General features: G+C 36.1%; 1 protein-coding gene across 2 annotated transcripts in view; it reads left to right on the forward strand.

Annotated features, from left to right (window-relative positions):
• LOC110467090 overlaps positions 1-19,376 on the forward strand; it is a 100,433-nt gene extending 81,057 nt beyond the window's left edge. For both annotated transcript variants that reach the window (XM_021524004.1, XM_021524005.1), the window contains 9 exons: positions 6,021-6,948; positions 7,143-7,255; positions 9,805-10,134; positions 10,486-10,588; positions 11,049-11,236; positions 11,547-11,701; positions 12,289-12,412; positions 12,765-12,976; positions 13,229-19,376. In XM_021524004.1, the coding sequence (XP_021379679.1) occupies positions 6,021-6,948; positions 7,143-7,255; positions 9,805-10,134; positions 10,486-10,588; positions 11,049-11,236; positions 11,547-11,701; positions 12,289-12,412; positions 12,765-12,976; positions 13,229-13,487 (2,412 nt within the window). In that variant the 3' untranslated portion in view covers positions 13,488-19,376. The remainder of the gene's footprint in view (positions 1-6,020; positions 6,949-7,142; positions 7,256-9,804; positions 10,135-10,485; positions 10,589-11,048; positions 11,237-11,546; positions 11,702-12,288; positions 12,413-12,764; positions 12,977-13,228) is intronic.
• Positions 19,377-21,264: the final 1,888 nt, after the last annotated feature.

The raw sequence follows: 21,264 nt of genomic DNA on the forward strand, positions 1-21,264 counted from the left end.
CATACAAAGAGGAGTATCGCATATATAAATACACAAAAAATAATGTGGTAGGGGCATACAGAGAGGAGTATCACATATATAAATACACAAAAAATGATGTGGTAGGGGCATACAAAGAGGAGTATCACATATATAATACACAAAAAATAATGTGGTAGGGGCATACAAAGAGGTGTATCGCATATATAAATACACAAAAAATAATAAGGTAGGGGCATACAAAGAGGTGTATCGCATATATAAATACACAAAAAATAATGCTGATATGTTATGGTACGATGGTAATGATCATCGTAACCCGCAAACTACAGACAAAGGTTTAGAAGTTTTGGTGTTAGTGTAGAGTTCGGTTTTAGTACAGGGTTGTTTTTATTCCTAGAACTACTGTTGATGCAGTCTACACACAAGTTTGATTATTGGCTGTGAAGACTGAGTTTAAACCTCTGGTGCTAAACATACATGATGTCTTTGGTGTGTACTGAAGTGCGTGTTTAGAAAAATCTATAGGAGAGCCTAGACAACCAGGAAAACAGAACCAAATATGGGGATGAATTGAATTAATTTCCAAAGTTTACATAGTAAAATTAATCAATAATTAAAATGCATTAACTATTTATTTTTTATGACCAAATCCTGTTTATGAAGCATGCATTCTTAATGTAGAAACTACTCAAACTGGGTTGCTTCCTGTTGAAATGCTGTGTAAAAACATAGAGATAAATCTTAACCTTTGTTCAGTTTTGTCAAAAATATTGATTTGTTTACCAACGCCAAAGATTTTAGAGACAAGATTTCTTGGAATTTTGCAACAAAAAACATCAACAACTGCTATCTTTCTGATTTTATTTTGAGATAAATGTACGTTCAATAAAGTAGAGAAACAACACCTTTGGGAGTCAATTATCTTTACTGCGTTACGGTATTGAACACTTTCCATTACCCGCGGATAAGATCAAGGGAATATTGCTCTAGAGAATTAGAAAATTGTATAAAAACAAGTTTGGTTCATGGTCAAGTATTTGACATGGATTTGCTAATGCTGTGTACCATAAACATGCAAGTTAATAGGTGACCGAAAGGCTATAAATCGACCAATAATATGTCACCTGGCTAGTGAAACCTGACCAATCATTTTTCCGGTTCTTCCTAACAAAAGAATATCATGCCCATTTGGACAATGCCTCAGAGGTGTCAATGTATGTTCCTATTAGTTCAATGTCCACCGCATAAATATTTCATCAATTTGGGCCGTAAATAGTGAAAAGCTCACTAGATCAAAGAAATGTTTGTATGCTGAGGATGCCCACTACATGTCCAGTTGTGAGGAAAGCAGGGTCATTTGGACGTTTGTGTTTTATGTGTTAGCCAAACAAAACATCAAAGAGAATAGAGACAAACATGGATTTCAGCTGGTATCGTTTAGGTAGGTTTCTTGTAATTGTTTTCTCTGTCACATTGGTTTTGTCAAAAGGAATTTTCCCTTTTAGTAGGTTGCATATTATCAAAATTCTTTTCTTCAAAAAAAAGTATTTTTTATAATCAAGGAAGCAAAATAACTTGATTGAGATCAATTGTTATATGGTGGTGTTTTTTTTTTATCAATTTCAAATGTATTAAAAGAAATTTATGATGAGGTTGCATTTAGAGATAATTTACAAGAGGAAATGATTTGCACTTTTTGACACTTTGGCCCAGAATATTTCATTGATCCCTGTTAAGATCAAACCATTTAATTAAGAGTAAGTTATATATTGCAAGACAAATGTTTCCCAGTTTAAACACAGACATAAAAGGGCAGTGATAAATCACAGTGTAGAGATAATGGGGGATTTTTGTATGTACTTCAAAATTAAAGGCTGACACTCTTCATGTTTCATTAGCGAAATATGATGAATTACACACTAAAATATCATTACAATTTGGTTCTTTATTCTTTTAATATATATTAAATTTATTATTTAAATATGAAGCTTTTAGAGAGGAGCCAGTTTCTGTGGACCAAGTTCCCACATAAATGTTAGGTGATCACTGATTACTGCAATGAAGCACGTAGGCAGGCCGGGATATCAGCTTGCTGAGGACTTGAAATGGTTGCACAGATTTTATAATTCATTGATTAGCATGTGTTATAGAAATGTAGTAATATTATACAACTTCAGATTTACGTAATCGGTGAGTTGGAGAGCTGATAACACTGCTCGGTCGGACAGATTGATTCAACGATCTGTTGACATGTCAGGATAAAAATAGGAATCGGGCAAATAACATTGATATTATTTTATGAGATTTCAGTTGGAGTTTGCAGATGTTATAAAGTTAAGACAAGAGTATAGTCAATACTGCAAGTGTAATGCTAGAAAATTATAAATTGTTAAAAAAGAATGTTTTCTTCTGCTCCTGAAATAAGCATAGTGGAGAGGACGTACATTACAAGTTCTTTTCCATCCTGTGTCTTTGAATCCCTACAAGGTACTGACCTTCATCTACAAAATATATTTTTGTTAGACTTTGGGTTTATCTCCATCACTCTAAAGTCTAGAATAGCATTAACCATCAAACCTCATATGTGGGTATATTTTGAGGAGTACTTCACTGATATATCACTATAACTTTGGTTAGACTTTGCGTTTAGCTCCATTTCTTTGGTAAAAAAAATCCTTTTCGTTCCAACTCGATCTTGAAAATAAATTAACGCAAAATACCTCAGCCAAAGTTCTTTCTAGAAAAGCCTATGTAATTTGGGGAAATACAGTTTAAGTTCTGCTACCATTTAAGATAACTCCGAAACTCCATATAAAAGAATGGATGCCAGGAGATTGTAGCATTAAGCTTTCCCTTTTGATCGATTCAACATGTGCCACTGTTGTCTTGGGAGATCTAGAGGGGGGTTTAGAATGGAAAAATAGACAAAATACAATTACATCAAATGTTTATTCATGTAAAATTGACTGCAGACCTGCTGTTTTCTGATGCTTGCCGACTTAACGGGCTGGGGTCTGTTCATTCCCTTTTATTGATTGTCAAGATAAAGAACTTGACTGTGGAGAGTTGAGGACATTGACAAGTATTGGACTTTAGAAGGCACACTGACAGAGAAGATGTGTCGTTTTAGATTTAACAAGTTTATTCACACTCACACTTATTGACAAGTAAAGTGTGCTGTCTAGTTTCAGTAATACAAATTTATTCACACTTTTATTTGATAATAAATGAAGCTAAAGGATATATCTTACAACGTGTTTGGTACACGGAGGTCGATGTAATCCCAATGACAATACACTTATTTAATCTCCTGCAGGCTGCACATGTAGGAGGATCCTGGGGCTTCAATAATGATTTCTTTACGGGTTTATAATAAGTTGTGTGTGTGCATAGAATATCAAAACTACATGGGTCTGAATATACTATTGAAGTGCTTGTGGAAAAGCTTTTCATTGTTTTTGTGGTAGCTAGATATTTCATGATATATTTGACATTTTTTTCGTCTCCTTCATGTATAATCTATCATAAAAAAATTAGTTTCTGATATTTCAGGTTTTTTTCACATTGAATAGCCATAGAATAGATTTTATTTGCAATTGCCTTATAAACTGAAATTTACCAGTGATATTCACCTGTATAATGCTGATAGCATTGCAACATTTTACCTACTTCATTCGTTAGAAATGAATGGTGTCATTATGGAGAGATGACCTTTACCTGTATATGAAGGTCAGCCTCTTAAGATGACCCTTACAGGGAGCTGCCTGTATATGCAGTCATTGGATAGTGATGTCTGGATCCTCTGTTTCTGTACTGTATATACATTATTTAGACCCTTTCTGATCAATAATACATAGCAGCGAACATACACTTTGTGCTTAGGATCAGTGAGATAACACCAACCTATATATAGTAACACAGGGATTATCACAACTCCCAGTGGGATTATGTATGATCAGATGATTAGTGAGACGATGGGAATGATTTCGTGACAATTTGGTTGCCATTTTCTATCCGTTTCTATGGCAATCTCTCGGCTCCCTTCGCACGTTTTGGTTGGAGTCTTAACGCCCTTTAATTAGAGCCACTGTATCTATGTCATGTCGTAACAACATCATGCAACAACGTTCTCGCTGATAATTAGTTGTGGAAATGAAAATGCATGCAAGAGCTATCACAGAGACAATGGGATTGAGCGACTATTAGTGGCAGTCTTTTGTAACGGAGTGTTACAGAGTGTTATGTAGACTAAATTTCCCTCAGTTGTGAGGATTTCGTCTCAAATCTATTGTCATTAGGGTCACCAATTCCCCGCGTGATGGTATTGATCTGCCAGACCTCTGTGATGAAGGCAGAGAAATCTTTGTGATGTAATGGTCAGTGTGATTTCCGGCCGTTTCCTGACCAACCCAGACTTCATAATTAGGACAAACTCATCATGAGTTTCTCTGGTGTTGTCATATTGTCAATATGTAGCAACATGTTCTATGGCTATTCCAATATACCCTTTCTGAAAACTCCACACATGGTTACATTCGTAGCTGCTAGTTTTGAGGGGCGTCGGGACTCCACCAAACTGTTATGTTTCCTATTCATTTAGTTATACATGTACAGCTAGAACAATCAAATCCAACAGCGGTGTAAAATGTTCCCCCCATAAGTGAAAAAATAGCTGTATGAAATCAAACCTGTTAAGAGTACAAGCCACTAAATGACATGCTCAGTTTCGTCAAATTGTCTTTTTCTACCTCATCTCCAGATGGAACATCCTGATACATACCAATTCTCCATATCTATAATGAAAAAATTAACAGATGTTTCATCTAGCTTTTTTTGCTTAGACTCATAGAACAAATCAGCTTACCGGTAATCCATGACATTTTATGTTTACATTTTGTGGAATACATATTATTGTAAGTAAATTTTGCCACATGAGTTCTCTCCCATGAGAAATTTGAAAGGTTGGCATTCATGAATGAGACCATTACATGGTTTTAGTCTCATGGAACCTGAAGTGTGTATGAGGAAACACTAATTTCTGGTATTGAATTCTTTTACCTAAAAGGTTACATCACTAGCAATAGAAATATTTCAAAAAGTTATTTGATTCTGTGATACTAACTACTCCATAAATCAGATGACATAATGAAATGCAATTGATATAAAAATATCACAGTAAATGACTATTGGATCAATTATGTCATTCAATCAAATGGAACAATATCAGTTGTAATAGTCACACAGCTGACTGAGTATTTGCCAATTGTGTGGCAGTTTTAGATAATGTAATCTGTGTTATTACCATCTGTTATCACTAACCATACTCTTGTTTTCATCTACTGTCAGACAAGGAACATGGTCCAAAGTTATTAAGTTATACATTTGTTCTCTATGAGTCAAAAATCTCTACCATTTTGGAAGAGAACTGCTTGGAAAGAGTTAGAAAGGATGTTAGGTTCGTAAATAAACATGAAAGTGTCGGTGGGACAAAAAAGAATATTCTGCAGGGATGTGATTCTTCCTCTTTTCAGAGTTTCCTCGTTTTTCTTTTCATGAAAAAATTACCATGAGCATAAAAGTTCTTGATTTGTTCCGAAACTAAAAAAAGGAAAAAAAGGTGAAGTTTCTAAATGGGTGAGGTGTGTTCCTCCCTTTCTCTTTGATTTCTTTTTTCTTTTCTGGTAACATCCCTGTTTCTTCCTGATCTGTATTCCAGACTTTTTTGTTTTAATTTTATTTAAAGGGATTTACTTCATGTTGTGGTCGTTCATATTGCTCTCAATCAAAGACTAACACATTGTGCTATATCTATGAACGTATCATATACCAGATAAAATCAAAATTAACCATAATAATGAGTATATTTTGGAAAGGTACATTGTAAGACTATAGGTGTTGTAGGATAATGATATAATTGTATATGATGGTAAAACAGTTACGGGAGAACCCTGATACACTGTTACCTGTAGACTGAAATAATATATTTCCCCCTTTTATTATCATATTTGGTATAACCTATGTCTTTGTTTGTTCTCCAGTTTACATTTCCGTCCCCAATTCTCGGCAGTAAATGGATCCCAGATCTGCTCAAATTTGACAGTGACTTCCTGGGGGGTAATGTGAGTGGGTCCGGCTTTGACGACAGCTTTGGCCTCCCATTACGCCAGGCAGACGTAGCTGACTCGCCACTTTTAGACGATAGCAGTTTTGGCCTTGACCGTAGCAGCTTCGGCCTTGACCACAGTTCAGAGAACCAGAGTGGAAAGGACAGTGCGGTGGTGAGCGAGGTGGAGGGTAAAATGTCCTCAGAGTACAGCGACTCTGACCTGGACATGTTAAAACACCACCGCCTTAAGTCCGACTCCCGGGACATCGGCTACAGCAGTGGAACCACAGAGTCACTCGGCCACATCAGCACAGAAAGTGACTGTGAGGACATCAAGAAACTTATTGCTGGAGCAGAGCGTCTAGTTACACCTGAAAGATCAAGTGTCGGAAACAAGCAGCACAAAGAGGACAATTCATGTGATGCGAGTAGTGAGGAAAGTGATGGCGGATCGGATGTGTATTCCACCGCCAGTGATGATGGCAGTAAACATGAAGCCATGTTTGACAGTGTCCTTGGACTGGATTACAATTCTGATGCGTCACTACCTCAGAATCTTCCAGCATTCCACAACACTGTGAAACTTCGGCAGCGGAAATGCAGAAAGGACCGACCTTGGAGCGCCATACAGCTTACAGACATAGGAGATGACTTTGACATATCGTCACTGTCTCGGTCAGAGACAGCCATTGATCGCCTTAGTTATGGAAGTGAGCACCTGTCGGCCAATAACAAGCTGGGTGGCTCCGCTGCTACCTTCCCTCGTGCTGGAGCAAAGCGCAAGCTGTACGAGTCCAGTCAGACAAGTCCTCCTGAGGGAAGTGTGTTTGACTCTAGTGAGTCTGAGACAGAGAGCTCAGGTGAGTCAATAAATATTCAATAGAAAAACATTATTCCTGTAGTAGATGCTAGTTTTTACTGAAAATGTATTTTAATAAAGCGATCAAAGTATTCTGATGAAGTATAAGCTTGGGACAATAGTTTGATTAAATACAGAATATGGTAATATGGTTATTCAAAAGTAGTCCTTATTCCATATCTTTGTGTATTACAGCCTGCTCTGATGATTATGAGACGGCACAAACTGACATCCTGGTGTCCGATGAGGAAGATGGTCTCAACAGTACAGCTTCTGTCTCAGAACCAGCGTGGGATAACTACCACCAGGTAAAACTGGTCTCACCTTAGGGCCTGGCTTTATCTTACCGTACAGGATCAGACCTTGTCACCTCTCACCACACATGGTCTCCCCTTATGGCACCTCGTTACACATAGGATACCACCTGGTCATATCTTACCACACAAGGGGGCCTACCTGGTCATGTCTTACCACACAGGGGCCTACCTGGTCATATCTTATCATACAGGGGCCTACCTGGTCATATCTTACCACACAGTGGCCTACCTGGTCATATCTCACCACACTGGGGCCTACCTGGTCATATCTCATCTCACCGGGGCCACCTGGTCATATCTTACCACACAGGGGCCTACCTGGTCATATCTTACCACACAGTGGCCTACCTGGTCATATCTCACCACACTGGGGCCTACCTGGTCATATCTCATCTCACCGGGGCCACCTGGTCATATCTTACCACACAGGGGCCTACCTGGTCATATCTTGCCACACAGGGGCCTACCTGGTCATATCTTCCCACACAGGGGCCTACCTGGTCATATCTTGCCACACAGGGGCCTACCTGGTCATATCTTATCATACAGGGGCCTACCTGGTCATTTCTTACCACACAGGGGCCTACATGGTCATATCTCACCACACAGGGGCCTACATGGTCATATCTCACCACACCGGGGCCTACCTGGGCATATCTCACCACACAGGGGCCTACCTGGTCTTATCTCACCACACAGGGGCCTACCTGGTCATATCTTACCTCACAGGGGCCTACCTGGTCATATCTTATCACACAGGGGCCTACATGGTCATATCTTACCACACAGGGGCCTACCTGGTCAAATCTTACCACACAGGGGCCTACCTGGTCAAATCTTACCACACAGGGGCCTACCTGGTCAAATCTTACCACACAGGGGCCTACCTGGTCATGTCTCACCACACCGGGGCCTACCTGGTCATATCTTACCACACTGGGGCCTACCTGGTCATATCGCATCTCACCGGGGCCACCTGGTCATATCTTACCACACAGGGACCTACCTGGTCATATCTCACCACACAGAGGCATACCTGGTCATATCTCACCACACCGGAGCCTACCTGGTCATATCTCACCACACAGGGGCATACCTGGTCATATCTCACCACACAGGGGCATACCTGGTCATATCTCACCACACAGAGGCCTACCTGGTCATATCTCACCACACAGAGGCATACCTGGTCATATCTCACCACACCGGAGCCTACCTGGTCATATCTCACCACACAGGGGCCTACCTGGTCATATGTCACCACACAGGGGCATACCTGGTCATATCTCACCACACAGGGGCATACCTGGTCATATCTCACCACAAAGGGGGCATCAGACAACAGCATCTGTAATTATACAATATCCTTTTTATTTAAAAGATGCAGCTGTTTCATACAGTCACTACTAATTTCTGTAAATGTCAATCTCTATGGTAACTACGAAACATATGATTGGTTATGCTTAAAGCCATGGATACAGGCAGATTTATATAATGTACAATGTCACAGCTGCTGTGTAAAAAAATTCCGCCAACATGTCTAATTTGATACCATTGCCTCACCTTTTCATTCAATAAACAATTCTAAATTATAAACAATATCCACCTTTTCACTAGACTAAATTTTGAGCAAGCTCTTTAGACTGACTATAGCAATATAAATCTTATAAGAAGAAAATGTCCTTCTGACATTGTTGAAAGGCAAAGTGCACCTTATGCTTTGTCTGATAAGTAGGACTGAAAACCAAGACCTTTAGGTGTGTTTAATCCTTCTCGCCAGGATACACATTTAGAAATATTGATCAGCTATTTTCTATTGACACACTTTGTATTGGATATCCGACATGCACAGCTGCACAATGTAAGCTGTTTGTCACTGCTTTCCCTTCATTTCAATGATCAATCACATGACACATTATTTTCTTAAAAAATGAAATAATTCAATAATTTGAAACTGTTTGATAGGATACACTTTATAAATTTCTGTGAGAAAATTGACTTACATAGTTAGGGTAGTGGTGACTTTTCCCCAGTCATGTCTGACGAGATTGTAGTGATGTTTGATAGTATGGATGATGCACTGGCAGGATTTACTGAAGAGTGGGAGAAAGATGTCCATTCACTGTTGTTTGAAGGGCAAACTATCTATTATAAAATTGCAAGTAATTTCTATTATAGATGTACATATGTTTACAATATAGTTATGCTCAAATGTTATTTTTTTTATTTCATGAGAATGAGGTATATATTATACAGATCATAGATATAGTGGTTGTGGTCTTTTCAAGGTAATATAGCACAATTTTACTTCCTTTGTAAGTAGTACTACTGCATCTGTATTCAAGAGATACGATGACAGATCATTGATAAAAGATATGCTTGTATCGAATAAATCTCTCATGAGCTTCTCATGTCAAAATAAAAATAGATGGTAGACATTTTTTTCCATAATTAAGTTATAATCTGACTCAGATATATTCAAAGTTGCATTTTATCCCCACCTCTGAGCTCACTGACCTTTGTATGACCTTGCCCTTCAGGTATATATGTCCATGGGGGAGGATCAGGAGGAGCAAACGTTGAGATGGAACCAGCTTGAGGAGGATCTTGAGTTTGACGAAATCTACCCCTCCCCTAAAAACGTATCCCTGGTCTCCGCCGAAATGGAACGAAGGAAAAAAGAAGGAAAGAGTAGACCTCGCCTGGTGACCCAGAGCAGTCGTCAGGGATACGACAGTGACTCGGATCTAGAGGATTTACACTACTTCCTGGACGACTCGGCCAGTCAACTGAAAATAACTGACCACTGCCTTAAGAAACGAAGAAAAGACCAGTTCAGGACAGGCATTGCTATGAACTCCCACAAATATGTAAGTCTGTAGGATAGTTTACTGGTCATGTGTTACGGGTAGACAGGTGATAGTCATGAATCGTCTGTGGGCATGCATTAAGTGTTTCTCATTATAAATACGACGTTCCACCATACAGTTACAGAACATAATATATATCTGATGAATAAGTACCTCCCTACTGGGTAAAAAAGTTACTGCAAAGTACTGTTTTGGTTTAAAAATTATGTGTAATATATATAGAGTTGTTTATGAACAGCAGTTTATAAAAGGTAAAAGCGACTCTTAGTTGTTTCCTTCAGCTAACAGGAAGCTATTATCAACATTTTTATTGAGGTTTGGATTTTATTGAACTATTTTTTTACCTTCTAGGCTGAAATCATTGCTACCTGTCAAACAAATATAAATTGTCTACAAAGTGTCTACAACCACCTGCCAGCCGAGGCCACAGAGTCACAACTAGAGAACTTAAAAGGTGAGTCACAACTAGAGAACTTAAAAGGTGAGTCACAATTAGAGAACTTAAAAGGTGAGCACCTGATAGCAAGTACTTGTTTGTAAACTTGACCCTTTCTTCCAACAATTGCCTGCTTCTTTTGTTTATAAAATAATCCTGTGTAAATGGTTACAATTAATCCCCTGATAATGATACATATGCAGATATAAGAATTTATATGGTCTCTTAAGAGAATCCAAAATTGCATATTTATTTCTCTGTTTCCAAATAATCAAGCATAATTCATAAAAAACACCCAAAAAACCTGAAAATTAGATGACCATTGGTGTTATTTAGTTTTAAATAAACTTTAAAGTTTATGAAGTATTCCGAATAAAACTTTACCTGATGCCTGACTGGTTTTCTGATTGGGTTTAAACCACTATGATGTTTCCCTGACTGATTAAGTACATGTATATGACGCTTTCCCTATTGACAGACATGCTGTACCAGTGGGAAAAGCTACATGCCTTCGCGTGTGAGCGTCAGCAACAGTCGCAGGCGTTGTCCAATATGTGTAAGAGTATGAGCAACGTGCGGACTGGTCTACAGAGCTGTGAGGTGGAGGGCACGCCCCAACGATTCTCCTCAGTCACTCAGGTGGAACAAAGTCTCAAGCTAGCAAAGGTACTGCAATAACATAATCATGTATATTGTTAAATGGCAAGTAGTGTGGTGTACCTGTGATTAATATTTTTGGTAAATTCTGTTAGAATGTGACTCAGCATTCAGACAAAGTGAAGGTATTCTTAAGAAAATGTCACAGATTGGCTATTAATTAATCCATAGTCAGTTTTTTATTTCAATATTTTTTATTTTTTATTTGATAAATAAATGCATCAATAATTAAAGTAGTGTAATTTGAGATAACTTTGAGATAACTTTAGTGAAAGACATTTGTGTTTTATCTTGGAAACATTGTTCTTTCTTATTTCAGAAAAATCATGTAGTGCTTCAAAGTGTACAACAAACCATCAGGGATTTGTACAAAACGGGTCAGGGTTTCCAGCAGGATCACCCATCCATCAATCTGGACGTGTTTGTAGAACAACTGAAGCAGGCTGACCTTGTGTCCAGTCTCAAGCTGGAAAGGTGTGTATCTAGTCTTAAACTGTGAATATGTCTAACTGGTAGGAGGTCTAGCCTTACATCGGAGAATAGAATAATGCTATCAGTATCTCACAGTACAAGTGACAAACGGGAGATGGCTGTGGTGTTGTAATAGAAGTGGAGACAACACTATAGTGCATACCCTACAAAACTTGTGACAGAGTTTTACTACTGATGTAAATCAAGAAATTGTAATGTGTAACCTGATCATGTAGTAACCAATAGCTTGTGTAAATAAAGATGTTTTCAAACATGAAGCCAAAACAAAATATGTATGATTCAGGTACCCTGACAGACCCTAGTTTTTACCTCAGACCTTCACAATTTTACCTCACTCAAAAATAAAATAAACTCTAAATAAATTCCTACCCACCCACCTTATTAAGAAAGTGGCAATATGAAACATCACTAATAGAGTTGATTATTTTATCATTTTCATTTAACCAGTTTTTGAAACTTTTCCATTTTAATCTGAAGATACACATTAGATTAATTACCCCATTTCCTTAATCCATGTATCATAACTAACTTACTATTCATAAGTTGTCTCCCTTTGTGATACTCTCCAGAGTGAACCAGGACCTGCCCGACATACAGCAAATTCACAACCTGTGGAGTGAGTATGTCTTGTTACGCGGCCAGCTCAATGGTTTACTGACAGACGGATTTACAGAGGAGAATTTGGACCTCCAGGTTTGTTAAATTTTATTGATAAATGTATCAGAAGTTTTGTATAGGGATTTTATGGTATAAAATTTACAAAAATGTTAAAAGTAATATAATTTTCAAGATAATGGTAGTATATGACAAAATGGATATTTTAAGTACATATTCAGGGAGGTATTTAACACTTCAGGATCTTCTAGAATTTCTTATTTTAATTTTTGTATGATTTTATGTGGAACCATACTTCCCTGAGAGTAAGAACATACTTGGAATAAAAGCTTACATGAGTTTTGCCATGAAATTTGTTAATGTTGACATCTTGTTTTCTAAATCTTTGATATAGAAAAAGTAGTTATATGAGTAATAATGTTTATTACAGGACCCAAATGGACCTCTATATAAGGTGGATCAGATGATATCCCGACTGCAGGCCCTCCGTGGCCAGTTATCTCCCTTTATTGATGAGGTGACCAAGGTGGAAATGACCATGTCAATGGCGGAAATCCATGAGCAACTGTGTAAGGCCCAGAAACACTGTCGACAGCTGGAACAGCTGGCAGTGTTTGGAAACTCACAGGAAACTATGGAGCAGTAAGTTATTACTTGTGAGAGCTGGCTAATGATGATGGACATTAAAACAAAAAAGGATCATGGTGTAATATTAGTTCTACAAGGGTACCTCTTTGTCATCAGAAGATATATTTGTAATAAACAATTTCCAAATTTATGAAGAAATATTACAAAAAAATCATATAAGCATGATTTGTGAAAACTGGAAGAAGGGATTTAGTGTTGGAATTAGCTGTGCCATAAATTTAATACTTGTTTCTTTGTTATTTACAGAACTGATATTAAAACAACTCTGGCAGCAAATCCAGCATGTATTCCTTCATCATCCACATCATTATCATCTTCTTCCTTATCTTCTTCCTCATCTTCATCTGCCTCCTGGCTGAAGTCAGGTTATGTGCGAGCAGCCGCTGTGTTCATGATGATGGGTGTGGCCTACATGGTCGACCCAGATCTCGTCAAACGTATTGGAGACTTTAGTGTCAATGTCACCCCAGAGCTACGATACGTCAATGGCCCACCTCCTGTGTAGTAAATGTTGTAATATAGTTCTTTGTGTTAAGATATAAAATACCACCATGACAGACATTTAAATTTCTTGCAAAAAAGTTTCATTTATTGAATTAGAATACATCTTTTATGGACAAAAATAAGAAAAATATCCTTCATTTTTAAGTGACATTGAGTTGATAAATAGAATCCATAAATATTGACCATATGTAAATTTTCATTCATCAATTTTATGTAGAATAAATAACTGGTTTTGAATGTATATACATGATATTTAGGTTGTTTGAGGGATTAAAGTGGGTTGGTTGGGTGGGGTTGTTTGATTATCGAAAGAAAATATTTATAATATTTGTGGTATTTATAATATATTGTACAATTGTTTTGAGTATGTAAATATTACATATAAAATATAATCTATTGTTTTATTTAAGGTATTACTCATGATTGTACACACATATCAACTGTAAATGCTTAATGCATTGTTAATAAGAACTAAGGAAATTAATATTCATTAGATATGAGTGATACATAATTTATTCCACTGACTACAATATTAAAGATGTAGATAGGATTATAAAATGTTTTACGTACACTGTAATATGGGCGAGGAGATTGAATCTATTCCTCTATACATAGTGTACATTCTGTACAGGGTTTTAGTCTGTCGTGGTGGTATTTTATATAGTGTAACACTGTATAGTATCTCATTGGTACCTGTCCACTGTGGGATGTTTCCTGTCAGCAGCAGTACCAGATGTATAAAGGCAGCTATTTATATAATATTGATATCACATGGACACAGTGAAGTGACTTGCGCTCGTGACGGACCAGGAGTTTGTGATTCTCTGTAAGACACAAATATCTACGTACCACAACCCACAGGACAGACGACTTTTATCACACATGTGTCACAGGACAAGTGTTAATGTCATGTGACCTTGTGGTACCTTTTTTCAAGGTCATACGTGAATGTAGTGACCTGTTTAAAGTGCTTCTACCACTGAGAATGACGGTACAGGATTATTCTTATCCTTATATACTTGTCACTCATGTGTCTAGAAATACATGTGCTAGGAGGAATTTAACATATCTGTGGAACATTTATTTTCACACAGAGACTGTTGTTGTTGTATGGAGCAATGATAACCGATACCAAGATTGGTAGTGTTATTATGGAGTTGTTATCATGCTGATAACTAAATTTGATAACGGATACCGTGAAAGGTGTTGCTATTATGGAGTTGTTGTATTATACTGATAACCAATACCAAGAATGGTAGTGTTATTATGAAGCTGTTATCATGCAGATAACCGATGGATATAGAGAAGGTATTCATTATGGAATGGTTATCACACAGATAGCTGATCCTCTAAGGGATACCAGTTACCTGTAATATATTGCAGTGCGTGTTGAGTTTTTATAACTTCATGTACAGACAATGTTATATAACTTCACATGTAATAAATACCAGGAAAATTGGACTGCAACAATGGAATGTAGTGCAGTACCCACAACAACCAGTTCAAGTTGATGTTGGAGAAAATACCCTTGGACTACCTGGATTAAAGAGTACTATTCAAGAGGAATAACTCTTATATGAAAGGAAAAGGAAATGAATACCCAGGACATTTCTAGGAGCATTATGATCAGACCTAGCCTACCTGAGTACCTACCTTGAGTACTTTGTGTTGGTTGTAATTGAGTTAATGTAAGTTGGAGGTCATCGTAAGTTTAAAGATACATTAAAGAGGTGAAAAATACCTGAATGGACATGCATAATGAAAAATATCGGTGGGAAAGGCAATTAATCTGTAAAAGATTTATATCTATACATACATATTGCATATATGTGTCATCTTCATCATTCTAAAAAGTGATAACTGATGTATAGGTTAAGGTCAACAGAGGTCAAGGTCATACTCTTTTGTACATAATACTTGTGGTAGGAATGAAGAATTATATATGCACAATACATGGTTATGGTGCCTGCATAGGGTCACTGACTGACCAATGCATGTATGTAGCTTAACGTATAACCATGCTAATGTCCAGGGCCTGCTTGTCCAGCTCAGATCAGTGTTAATATACTGTGTCTATATATTAGTAAAGAACAGCGTACTCGGTTTATAATTTGATTTGAAATTTTGCAAATTCAATTTGAACTTAGAAAGATAATTTCATGATGTTACTATAAATGTACCATGAAAATTTTATCATACGTGATATTTAAGAATGCTGTGTCTTTAAGAAATATTTCAAACTTGAGACTTAAGACAATAATTTAAAATATGTTATCTATTTGCAACCAATATGAAACATAACAAGTGCTTGATGATTACTGTAAACTTGTAATCCTAAAATATTGTTGTGTATGTAGTGGAGGCGGAGTGATAACATTACTGTAGACATCAGTTTAACACTGTAACAGAGAGTTGTGACAGGTAGGCCCTGTCGTCAGTGAGCCGTTAGGTAGTCAGGTCCTGTGTCAGTTTCAATACAAGATCTCACCCTGTTCATACCTGCTTTTTATTAGGCTTTATTTTATCACAATGTTGAAAGGAATTATTTAATATTCTCTTACGTAAACAAACAAATCTGGAATTTAAATAAAAAGTGAAAGGAAATTGCATTTTATAAATCAGTGCCAACTTTTATTATGACATTTTAAAATCTAGTATCATTCTGTCCATTGAAATAAATGAGGATGGGAATACTCACTGGAAATGTCCGGTATGCACACTTTCAGACCTTATAGAAAATGACAATAATAGGGCAGTTGTAACGGGGTGATTTCTACTGTGATGCTGTGCATGATGTTGTTGTGTGTTATATTTGCTGTGATGTATATCCTATAACTCGGTGGTAACACACAGTCCTACTCATCTCTCATTTCCATACATTCTTCATAATTAATCCAGTTCATATCTCAGGAAATTATTTTACTGCAACAAATAAACTCAAATTCATTCTATATGCTGCTACAAGTTAAATAATTGAAAGGCAGGGAATGTAAAACTACAATACATAGGACTTTTTTATTTCAAGATTGATCATGTTTTATTCAGTTCCATCATGCATAAATTTGGTTCTTTTTTTGAAAGTTTAATAGAAATCACATTATCTCAATCGAAATGACAAAATGTGATGCTATACCGTCCCAAAATAATGAAAATATCAACCATTTGTCTATAGTAAGGCAGCTTATAAGTAATAAATACACATGGTGTGATACAAACCTACAAATACAGACACTTTGTTCATAGTGACAAGTCTGCTGCTCATTTTGATATAAATTTAGTGCTTTTTGTTTGTCTTTTCCCAGTTATTTTCTATCAACCCTACATTCCGAAAAATTGAAATCCTGTATGGTTTATTATTAAACTGAGATACATAGATAATTCTAAGAGAAATCGAGAAGATTTTTGAAGTTACACAAAAAACCAGTGATCATGGATATGAACCTACATTTAACACAGCAGACATATCCTGCAGGGCAATGTATCTTTTTATGTGCAATCTCTAGTTTCATTTTGCATACATAATGTATCAATATTTGGAATGTGTTGTACTGAGCTTACGTATATCTGGTTTCTTTTGATGTATATCTGAAGCTTGACATGCACCAGAATTATTTTATTTTTATATAGTTAAATCAGTTATATTTAAGTTGTGCCTGGTTCTGTAAAAATCTTTCGGAGTCAAAAGACATGGCAGTTTTACTGTTGTTACATTAACTAATAAGTTATAGCTTGGTTATTTTCAATTATGTCAATGTCATTCAGGTCATTTGATGTTTAAATTCAGAATATCGACGATATTTTGTCATTTGAAAAAATGTGTTGAGTTTTATTGATTGTAGACATTTTACTGTGATAAGTTTGTTATGAAACGAAAATTTATGATTCTCTTCCAATAATTTACAGTGGTATATTATGGACTTCAGTAATTAATCACTACTTGAAATAAAACTAAGTTATCTTGAACTAAATTATCTGAGCAGGGAAACGTGCATGATATATTGTGTTGTGAAATTATTTATTTTAAATATTTACGCAAATTCTTATTTTTATTTTAAGATTTATTTGATCAAGTTTGTATGTTGTTTCCCTGTGTTGTTTGATGATTACTGGGTATTACTTTCAGGTTGTTCATGATGAAATGGCTATCTCGCTGTACTTGTTAAGCCATGGTGAAATGGCTATCTCGCTGTACTTGTTAAGCCATGGTGAAATGGCTATCTCGCTGTACTTGTTAAGCCATGGTTAAGTCCTAAGCTCACTTACTGGTGTTGTATGATGCCCAGTGGCATCCTTAGACTGATATTACAAGAATCCATATTATACTTTCAAATGATTTGCTGACCAGAAATGGTCAGAGTTTGATTGACCATATTGACCAATAATTAATACAATATCCAATCCTATTTGCCCATGCTGAAATAACAAGACAACTGCAAATATATATGCATTACATTATAGACGTATTTTTAAACACCCGAAATCAACTGATTAAATATGAAACAATGAAAGTGATAATTAAAACACTTCCGTTGTAGGTGTTAAATTATTGTCTTAATACATGATGTGTTGGCTTATTGTCTTGTTCTATTTTGCAGATTTCTTCCAACGAAAACATAAATTAGCCAAAAGTGCCATGTGTTCTAAAAACAGTATCAGTTTGCTCCATAACATAGCGTTTTACAAGTGACTTTACATGTTTTTGAATGTTAAGAGTTGTGAAACTACATATTTTTATGTATGTTGGATTTCATTTTCTCTCTAAACACGTTATGATATTGTTGAACATATACATGTACAACTATTGTAGAATAATTGAAATGTCTTAAGTTGTGACAGAAAGATTCCATACAAGTTGAAGTGTATTTGATGTAAATGGTCATGTTGATGCTCAGGATGAACTTACAACAGTTAAATATCAGAATTGAGCATGAAATTGGCTTTTGATCAACCAGAGGATAACATCTATATTAAAGAAATAGGAATACCATGACCAATGAAATCCCATATACTAAAAAAATCAAGTTTCACAATTTTTCATACTCATTATTATTAATCATGATTTAATATGCTACTGGATTGAAGACATGTTGAAGGTAAGTGTTTGTTTATGTAAATATCCCTGTTGGTAAACAAACGGAACAAATCATTTACCTTTGTAATAAGTGCTACGTACATTTCTACTTGCGTGAGAGTATATTTTTTATCTACAGCGGTTTATTCACTGACCAATAAGTTATAAATATTTCTATTTTAAATCCCAAAATGAAAGACCAAGAAATACGTTCTGACCAAACACCACTTTCAGAAATGTTAGAATTTATTTGAATTTGAAGCTTTAAAGATATCTGGTGTTCGTTGTAAGCTCTCACAGAAATATGATGAGGTGTCTTATTACGCTTCATTGAACTTGTTTCTTAGTCATTTAATTTAAAGAAATGTATTAGGGTTGAAAAGGGGGATAGTTTGTGACAAGCAAAAATGAGGGAAATCATTCGATGATAAAATTAGCATTCCACCATTGAATTGGAGGAACAAATACACCCTAATACATTTGTAATGTATGTATATATTACTGTGGGTAAAATCACAAAAAAAATAATAGATAGCTATATATATTTGAATATTTAATGTGGAAAATGGTAATAAAATCAGCTTTTATTATTGCAATCACCGGTTTTTAAAAAAGGAAAAATAAATTTTAATATTGAAAAAATTCTAAAAGTTTCAAATGTACTAGTACTTTTATATCTGCATAATGGTATAATAAAATTATACTAAATTCACAAGTATTCATTTGTTTAGATTTTGGATACTGTTTGTTAGGAAGTTTTAAAGAAAACAATATTAATGGAAAGAAAATCGGTCAGAAAATAAACAAGATGCTCTTCAATTGATCGTATTTGTGTTATTCTTTTCTGATGTTTTAAAAAAAAATGTGTTTAACACGAAGAAATTGATGTTCAAATACAACAAAAGCCATCAAGGGGATGCTTAATCCTAAAGAATACGACATTAACGCTGTTATTCAAGAGTAATTAAATTTATAATTTAAAAAAACATGTCCATACACTAAAACATAAAAAGACCGACAGAAACCTACGGGGAGGATACATCCATGCACCTAAACAAAAAAGGCATCACGAACTAAACTTAACGTCTGAACTACCATGAAATTGGGTTTATATTGTCAACGTATAAAAAGACAGAAATGAACATTCCAATACAACTTACGCGTAAGTAAATATGATAATAAAGATACAATAAAATCTTTGGTGTCCTGCAATGGTAAGCGATTCCTGCTGCACGCACGACACCTCCGTTAGGTATCCATCAGTTAACTTACCTCTCCGTTAGGTATCCATCAGTTAACTTACCTCTCCGTTAGAGTATCCATCAGCTAACTTACCTCTCCGTTAGGGTATCCATCAGCTAACTTACCTCTTCGTTAGGTATCCATCAGCTAATCTACCTCTCCGTTAGGTATCAATCAGCTAACTTACCTCTCCGTTAGGGTATCCATCAGCTAACTTACCTCTCCGTTAGGTATCCATCAGCTAACTTACCTCTCCGTTAGAGTATTCATCAGCTAGACCTATCCTTACTTATGCAGTTGATTTCCCCCTCCAGAGCATGTTGTATCAGGAATTGGAACTGAAGTGGTCAAGTTTTCTTCCGATGATATATCAATCAATGCTGAAAAATGTGTCTTGTCTACTTCATGATATGAAGTGCCTTTCTAGATCATCTGCCGTTTGTTCATTTGAATGCTATTCCATCGTTCCCTGGTGCTGTCTTTCCGCATCGACATGGTGTGTTCCCTCCATTACCTAACAACGATGCGGTTTCTATGTCTATCCTTACCTCAACACGTTTACTGTGTCCTAAGAAGTTTGTGACATGATTTCCTTGATCTGCTGTCCCCCTTGCATCACGTTGGACCTCCCTCTTTTCTATCCTACCCACACTTTTATTTCAGCGGAGTGTCTCTATGCACCAATATTGTTAAACATTGGATATTTCAAGTACGTTGAACATCGAACAAAATAACAGTCGACATTCATACCCGGTGCCACATGACCTAAAGTTTACCGTTACGTTTCTCCTCTTGTTTTATGCTTTGCCTTTTTCAATTATTGAAATGTTCACAATTTTGTCGTTTCATATAGACTAAATTCCAATAGTTGGTCCTGTGCCGACGCTATTCCCCCCTGTTTAGTGTATAATTGTTCCATTTAACAATTCTGATGTTCAAAGAAAGACAGAAAAATTGTATAGTGTCAAAACAAAGGGAAACGCTGGATTCTAAAGTGAACGCATAAAAAACCCAGAAAAAGAACTCAGAAAAAAATCTAGGTGAAATCGACAAAAAGAAAACGAAAAGACGACTGCCCACATTGTAAGAAATAATCAAAACGCGAAGCTTGTGAAATAGTCATAAAATGTAAGTGCGCGCAAAAGAACAGCCTTGTTAAAATAATAAGATAATTTAGGTCACCTTGCTTATCATAAACGTTTGGATACTGAGATAGAAAAAGACTTTTATTATATTTCACTTGGTAGAATAAATATAATCAACATATGTCTATATATTATCACAGAAAATATAACTTGGGATTCGAAAAAGTTTGAAACATTCGTTAATTATTTTTTCAAACATTTTCTCATCCTCCCTATATATTTAAAACATGTTTCTAAAATAAACCCCCACAACAAATGGAAGCTACGCAAGATAATCTGAAACTGTTAGCGTTATTGTTACTTACATTTAATTGATTATC

This window comes from Mizuhopecten yessoensis, unplaced genomic scaffold, assembly GCF_002113885.1.
Source record: "Mizuhopecten yessoensis strain PY_sf001 unplaced genomic scaffold, ASM211388v2 scaffold11159, whole genome shotgun sequence".
NCBI classification, from domain to species: Eukaryota; Metazoa; Mollusca; class Bivalvia; order Pectinida; family Pectinidae; genus Mizuhopecten; species Mizuhopecten yessoensis.